The sequence below is a fragment of the Oryza brachyantha genome, chromosome 8 (assembly GCF_000231095.2).
Source record: "Oryza brachyantha chromosome 8, ObraRS2, whole genome shotgun sequence".
Taxonomy (NCBI): domain Eukaryota; kingdom Viridiplantae; phylum Streptophyta; class Magnoliopsida; order Poales; family Poaceae; genus Oryza; species Oryza brachyantha.
The window spans coordinates 3,422,839-3,430,842 of record NC_023170.2 but is presented as its reverse complement, the minus strand read 5'-3'; the positions used below and the strand labels follow the sequence as shown (position 1 = coordinate 3,430,842).

The window sequence follows — 8,004 nt, the reverse complement described above, 5'->3', positions numbered from 1 at the left end:
TTAATTATAAGCTTTTCTGTCACGTATGTTTTTCAAATTAATTATATGTTGATTATAATTTATTATTCACATTTTGACACACAATTATTTTCAAAACTTATTTTCAAAATTTATGTTAATTTGTATAATTAAAATTAACTTGACCCGATATAACACACATACATTATCTTTACATATTATAAAAATAAAACTATTCAGTTGTACGTTAAAAATATGCTATAATCAAAAGTAAACCAATAATCAGAAATTTAAATTTGAAAGAAAATTTACCTAACCCGGTGCAACGCACATGTATTTTTTCTAGTAAAATCAAAAATTCAAAAAATTCTACTTTTAATCAAGAAGGAACAAAGACGACTCCACGGCCAGCATCTTCCAACCTCGAGCTCAACCAGCCCAGCCCATACGCTTACCGTTCCAGGCCCAACCTCGCTCTAACCCGACCCCAGGCGAAAATATCTACTCCCAAATCCCAATCCAAACCAAACCCCGTTTTGTCTGTCCATCTCCTCCTCCTCCCCCTCCCCCTCACCTCTCCGCCGCCGCCGCCTCGCCCTCCTCCTCCTAGGGTTCGACGCGCCGCCCCTCCCCCCCTCCCCTCCCGCGCCATGATGCCGCAGCCGCAGCCCGGGATGGCCCCGCCGCCCCCGCCGCCGCAGGCGGCCGCCCCCGGGGGCGCGCCACCGCAGTGGGGCGCCATCCCTCCCCCGATGCCGTCGCCGCAGCAGCAGTACGCGCCGCCGCCGCCGCAGATGTGGGGCCAGGCTCCCCCGCCGCCGCAGGCCGGGTACGGGCAGGCGCCGCCCCCGCCGCAGGGAGGGTACTACGGGGCGCCGGCGGCACCGGCGGCGGCCGCGCCCGCGGGGCCCAACGAGGTCAGGACGCTCTGGATCGGGGATCTCCAGTACTGGATGGACGAGCACTACATCTCTTCCTGCTTTGCTCCCACCGGCGAGGTATATATGGTTCTCCGTTCGTCTGCAAATCTGTGCCGTAACAATGGTTTTTTTTTTGATCTGGTGCGGTGGAGTATGTTCATGCCATAGTTGCGCATGCGTATGGGTTGATCGATAATTAGGGTTAGATTTTGTTTTAATAAACTCCACTGTGGAATTGTTAAGGTTTCATGGTACTATGTTGATGTCCTGTTCATGGACGGGCATTGCGTATGTGGTTTGCTTAGGTTTAGCCTTTTTGTTTTTTTACCTTTGTTGATTAGCTTAGTGGGGTGGTTACAATTCTTTTCCTTCATGTTTGTTTATGTTTGAGTGTTCTTTAAGATATTTTAAGGTGGAAGGCTAGAAGGTTTGTGCTGGCTTTAGTAGGCCTGTTTGGATGTTATAATGCTGCACATGTTCTGTTGGATGTTGCATCAACTTTTCTGTGGTTTATGAAATCAAAATCGGACAAATCTTTACGAGTTTCTGAGTAGTGATGTTATGCGAAGTTGAGAGTTGCATTTCTGTGGTAGCTGGTTTGTTGGTTTATTTATGACTAATATGTTTTTGTCACTTCACAATTTGTCCTCAAGATCTGTTGCTTTTCTGTAATCATGTATATCTAATCTCTCGTGTTGTGTCCATCACTCCGCAGCTACTATCTGTGAAGCTAATTCGTGACAAACAGACTGGCCAACTTCAGGGTTATGGATTTATTGAATTCGCAACCCGTGTTGGTGCTGAGAGAGTTCTTCAAACATACAATGGGGCAATGATGCCAAATGTTGAGCAGACATACCGGTTGAATTGGGCCACTGCTGGTGAAAAACGTGATGAAGGCCCTGATTACACAATTTTTGTTGGTGATTTGGCTGCTGAAGTTACAGACTACATATTGCAAGAGACATTCAGGGTACATTACCCATCTGTGAAGGGTGCAAAAGTTGTGACAGATAAAATGACAATGCGCTCAAAGGGCTATGGCTTCGTGAAATTTGGTGATCCTTCTGAGCAAGCTCGTGCTATGACTGAAATGAATGGAATGGTTTGTTCTTCAAGACCTATGCGTATTGGCCCAGCTGCAAATAAGAAAGCAACTGGAGTTCAAGAGAAAGGTAATCAATAACTGAATGATACTTTGAGTTCATCTTTGGCCTGTAGCTGGACCCTATCATTGTTACACATATGTTGACACTTAACAGCAATTTGTTACATTATTTTTTCTTTGTTGTATTTCCTTGGCTTGTTCCATTCTTCCATATGTATTGAAGATTGGTTGAAATCCTTCTGCAAGAACTTAGTAGCTCCACGCATTTCCTTCATGAATTCGGATAATTGAATACGCTAGGATTCTGAAATACTCATTAAACTCCTGTTGTCTGGAAGCAGGATACCAACAGGCTCTCTTCATATAGGAGCCTTGGAACTGACTTGAGCTGCAATGCATGTCTTGTGTAATTCGTGGCCTCTGTTAGGTCAGTGTTAATTGTTTATGTCCTAAATTTGAAGTCAGTTCTTTTGGTATCAAGCAGTTAATTTTGTTAATTTTTTCGTTCCTGCCTCATAATCCTTTTGTTCTTCTCTCATCTTTTGTTAAAGCTGTTACTTGAAATTAAGATCTCCGACAGCTCATAGGTTTCATGTAGAATGGACATTATCTTGTTTAGAAGCTTCCTATCTTTGTAACGGGAGCCCATACTTCTGCTCTTGTTATTCTTATGTTACTTCCTTTTAGGAGTAATGATATCCTGGTAATATTGTATGGTCTCAACGCCAAGCCTTACCTGTTGATGCCGTTTGTTCAATTCCATTTGCTATTACTTTATCTTCTCTTTGCTTCAACATCCACTTCTCCTTGTTGTAACATCTTCTTCTCTGATCTTTCAACAATAGTAATTAAAAAAAAGCTCAATACTGGCTCCTTTGCAGCTCTGCGAAATGTTATTTTATTAATACCTAATAATAGTTTGTACCATTAGGTTTTAGAAGCATACCACCTGCTGTGATCTATGTGTTCACATCTCCGCTCTGTAGAAAGCATTCCAATTGGGATAGACTTGGTTCTTTAGGGTTTTGATGTGGTCTGGCAAAGCCCAAAAATAGATTAGGGATACTTAAGAAATATAGTGGTATTTATTGAATAGTGTTCCATGCCTTGTATTATCTTGCTACCTGTTAGCTCACTGCCACTATGTGAAGATTATATTTGACAAGAAAATGCTGTAGGGTTTATCTTTTCCTTGTTTTCTCTGAGTTTGTTGAGATACTTTAAGATTGCTTGTTTTTAGTTGTTTGCATATAACTGAGTTGGACCTCCAGGAATACTAAACCACTGTGCACTTGTTAAATTTCAAGTATAAGTGTATAACAAGTTTAAGATTATGAGCATTGAGCTGCCTTTGTCAGCCCTGACTAGATATCTGACTATATTTTTGTTCTACTTAGGTGACCCCACATGTTTCTCTGTTCTGTCTAGTTGGCACTATTAATTATTTAATTTTCACAAGCATACTATAATTATTCATTTGAAATTTCCTCTTTCAGACTCTTAACTTGCATCATTATATTTCATCTTGGGCTATTGAGCTATTTGAACTATTTTCAATAATGACTGCAACAACATACATATTATTTGGAAAAATTAAAATAGTAAATTGTGGACATGCTTTCTGTTGTTATCCATGGCACTGAATTTTGCAAGTAAAGACTAGTATGTGATATAGCTGATTTGAATTTCTTAAGATTGTTTTGGTTGCTGCATTTATTTTGTGCATCTGTTTATAATGATATTTTATGCTTGTTGCTGAGGAGATTTGTATTTCTTGAGCCATGACACACGCTGTTTGCTTGAAGCATCTTTTCAAATAAACAGCCTATTACAACTCAGTGAAGTACACAATTTGCATCATATGCATCGAGATATGCAATTTTATGTAACAAGTCTTACAGTATATTTTCTTCATTTGTGTTTTATTTACAGTACCGAGTGCTCAGGGAGTTCAGTCTGACAATGATCCTAGCAATACCACCGTGCGTTCTTTGTTCTATTTTCTTCTGTGAAAGTACTTGTGCATATCAATTCTATTGATGACCATCTTTGTTGTTTGAGCACAGATATTTGTTGGTGGCCTTGACCCCAGTGTCACTGATGATGCGTTGAAACAAGTTTTCACTCCCTATGGAGATGTGGTACATGTTAAGATTCCAGTTGGAAAAAGATGTGGATTTGTTCAATTTGCTAGCAGGTTGGCTAATTTTGCACCAATAAATCCCTCATTAAGAGTATCTTAACCATTCTGTTCTATTCATTCAGAGCTGCTGCAGAGGAAGCTTTGGTACTTCTACAAGGTACCTTGATTGGAGGACAAAATGTGAGGCTATCATGGGGTCGCAGCCCTTCGAACAGACAAGCTCAGGTGATGTACTGTTATCTTTATTAAATTTCTTTTGTGGCAGTCAACTAAACCTGACGTAAACACACACATCTCCAGCCTCAACAGGATTCTAACCAGTGGGGTGGTGCTACTACTGGATACTATGGTTATGGTCAAGGATATGAGGCGTATGGGTATGCTCAACCTCAGGACCCTAATATGTATGGGTATGGAGCTTATGCTGGTTATCCCAATTACCAACAACCACTAGCTCAGCTGCCGCAGCAGCAACAGGTGAAGTATCTGCTTTTTAACTGATGTTTTTGCTGTTGACTGATTTATGCCACAGAACTTTGTTATTCACAGGCCAAGTTCGTAACACATGACATGGTAGCATTTATTTTCATGTAGTTTGTGATAGGAAAGGATAGATAATAATTGTTTTGAATTTTAACATGATAAATATTAAATGATAGTTTGGTAAGGTCGAAGTATCAATTCACAATTATTTGTATTGAAATGCTACATTTATTTTTTGTCGAGGGAACATTTTGGAGATTGGTCGACAAAAAATGTAGCCAAGCCATTTCTTGTTCTTTCTATTTTCTGTTTGGTTGCTTTTTATTTGTGTGAGCTAGACAGGCGAATCTGAACTATGAAGTACCCCCTCCATTTTTTTATATGGTGCCAATGACATTTATATTCATGTTTGACTGTTCGTCTTATTCAAAAAATTATATAATTATTAATTCTTTTGTTATAATTTGATTTATTATTATAGGAACTTTAAGTATGACTTATAATTTTGCATATTTGGATAAAATTTTGAAATGTAGATCCAAAAGTTCATGGTGTCATATAAAAAATGGAGGGAGTATTTGCTAATACTTTGGGTGCATACCCTCCTGTTCTCTAACTGATAGGTGTGTTGCATTTTTTCTGGGTCCAGTATGTAGTCTTAAAATGAGGGGTGTCAGCTACGGTAGACTAACGTTTCATGCTGAATTTCTTACCTTCTCATTATAACTTTTGGCATGAGGCAGATGATCTCTCTCCTTGGTTTAATTGACTTATTTGACCATGTTGCGTTCATACTACACAAGAATCTTAAGAATTTTATTCTTCATTTGCAGTGAGATCCAACAATGACTTGGTCGCATGATTTGTTTCTCGAGACTGATCAGAGCCGCTGAATGAGATGCTGCTTCCGCCGTCTGGATTATGCCAATAGAGAAGATTTTTACTGCTTATGAGGTGTTCCCGTTACGCAACGTTTTGTGTACTTCTGTGAAGAGTCTGGGGTGGTGCATTGTGATTCATTCTATCGTGCATGTGAACTGCATGTAGTTAAAATGCCTACCGTGTTTATCGTTCAACCTTAAATTATTACGTATGCCCTCTCGATTTTGACCTAACGTTGACTGATTTGAAATTATGAAGTTTCTTATGCATTAGCAGTAGTGCCCATATTCTCAGGTGCATAGAATCAACTGAGCATCATTTTGATGGGCCTCAACCTTCGGCCTATACATGCGTATTAACTGTGAATTTTGTTCGATTTTTTCGGCCTACAAGTGGATGGGTTGGTATTGGGGCCATCCAAACCAAGCCTTGTGTCATGTTTGGATAGTGATTGGCGGAATATATACCTAGTGTTGTTATTTTCTTTACGTCTAAGGTATAGAAACATATCTAGTAGAAAGTATATATATGATTCGTATGAGATTTAACGGTATGTTTTCTGTTGGGTGAGGGTGAGAGTACAAACATGTATGTAATGTTTTTGCACCTTTTAGATGTGAAGGAGTATAGAATATAATTTTCATATAGTTGCACTGAACCATTTAACTCATGGCATTAATACGCCTCTGTATTTCTTGAGAATGAATGGATTCGAGTGAGACATTGCCAAAACACAGCGTGCTGCAAATCCACCCCATAATCGCTATGTGCTCTCTGCAATGAATCTGGTTCTATGAACAAGGTTGTCTTTTATGTTTGAATTGTTGCTTTCGTGACTACCTCGCGGGTTTTTGTTGTTCAGTATACTTGATCGACCAGAGAAACATATATTGCCTCTTTGTACTGTCTGAGATTATGTAATGCAAGACGTGGAGCTGTTGAAAAACTAATACTAGTACTAATAACTTTTGAACGTAAGCTAGCGGACCTAGGTCCCGTTGGTAAGTACTATTAACTTACTAAGAAGCTTCGGCCCTTTTGGAGCAAGGAAAAGAAAAGAAAAAAACTATTTTGTAATTTGTTAATATTGTCCCTCCTTCCTAGTTTGATCCTCATAAGAAAGAGCGAGTACATCACAATTAAGCTTATGTGGAAGAGAGGCGAGACAAAAGAGAAGAGAAACGAGCTATAAATTAATTGTTATATGCAGCATAGACTCTAAAACACTACTGTAGATCATATATAATAATGTTGTACTAACTCTGGTTTAATAATTCATGTCATTTTAGACAATCACAAGGTCTCAAAAAACTATCTTTGATTATATTTTTAATAACATATACAATAAATAAATAATATTTTTAGTTTTATTAAAGTATTTTTAAAGCATATGCATATATGTTGTTCTAGTGTCTTCAAACTAAATATTTTTAAAATTATTAATAATCAATGTTTTAAAACTTTCACTTTAACCTTATATAAAACAGTAGGTACTAACAAACTGCAGGAAGCATATGTTTATATGTAACTAATATATAAGTCGGTTGTATGTATATTTGGTATTGATGACGTGAAAATATATTAGTGCCAACAACTAGGGCTGTGTTCATTGTAGGATAAGTTATCGGGCGCGAAAAACGTAGCAATAAATTAGTACATGATTAATTAATTATTAGTTATAAAAAATTATAAATATATTAATATGATATTTTAAAGCAATTTTTTATAGAAAATTTTTGTAAAAAATACACCATTTAGCAGTTTGGGAAACGTGTGTATGAAAAACGAGAGAATCTGATAAGTTACGTACGTGGGGGTGACGAACGGGGCCTAGGTTCTCTATTAAGCATAGGATGCCAAGATCGAGGACAACGTAACCTCGTCATTCTAAAATTTATCACACGACATGGAAAATCCTCGATACAGTGGCAAGTGGATCTGGCCAAACTCGCCAAATTAACCCCTCGTGATGTGGGTGTATCGATCGGCATGAATTTGAATTGGTATTCTAAATTTTCTCACCCCCATGACAAACATCTGAAACCGCTCGTTCGATTGGAATTTTGCTGCATCATCTCTTTCCCTAAACAGTTCTTGGGGAAACCTCGTGCCGAGAGCAGAGCTCGTTGGCATGATCTCTCAACGGCAGCACATTGATTTTTATCCGAAACCAAGGGACGTTCGGCATCTATTCGAGGAAAAACAACTGTTCAACTTAACCGTGGTGATCAAATTAGGATGGAGGGTGTACTGTTTTCCAAACTCATGTACAAGTATATCAGTCTCGTAGGCGCTGTCACGTACGCGAATCGTTTGCTAGATCCTCCACTGGCTCTATATATATCTTAAGTTTATGTCATCTGCATGTACGACAATGTATATATTATATGATACCACCTCCTCTCAATTTTATTTGTCGTTTCGGATAAATGATTTGGCTGTTCCCTTCATCTTTACTCTGGTTATTGGAGGAAACAACCAAACGACATATTTGTAAACCAAAAAAAATA

The 8,004-nt window shown here is 38.6% G+C and overlaps 1 protein-coding gene across 1 annotated transcript; it reads left to right on the top strand.

Moving 5' to 3' along the window:
- The first annotated feature begins 608 nt into the window (after positions 1-608).
- LOC102716061 (RNA-binding protein L-like) lies at positions 609-6,242 on the top strand. The gene is made up of 7 exons (XM_015840657.2): positions 609-956; positions 1,594-2,053; positions 3,919-3,968; positions 4,053-4,183; positions 4,252-4,354; positions 4,430-4,606; positions 5,446-6,242. The coding sequence occupies exons 1-7, from the start codon at positions 609-611 to the stop codon at positions 5,446-5,448; spliced, it is 1,272 nt and encodes a 423-aa protein (XP_015696143.2). The 3' UTR covers positions 5,449-6,242.
- The last annotated feature ends 1,762 nt before the right edge of the window (positions 6,243-8,004 follow it).

Coding starts and splice junctions, on each gene's coding strand:
- LOC102716061 (XM_015840657.2), top strand. CDS start 609: ATGATGCCGCAGCCGCAGCCCGGGATGGCCCCGCCGCCCCCGCCGCCG. Junction 4,184..4,251: donor TTTGTTCAATTTGCTAGCAG/GTTGGCTAATTT, acceptor CTATTCATTCAG/AGCTGCTGCAGAGGAAGCTT. Junction 4,355..4,429: donor CTTCGAACAGACAAGCTCAG/GTGATGTACTGT, acceptor ACACATCTCCAG/CCTCAACAGGATTCTAACCA.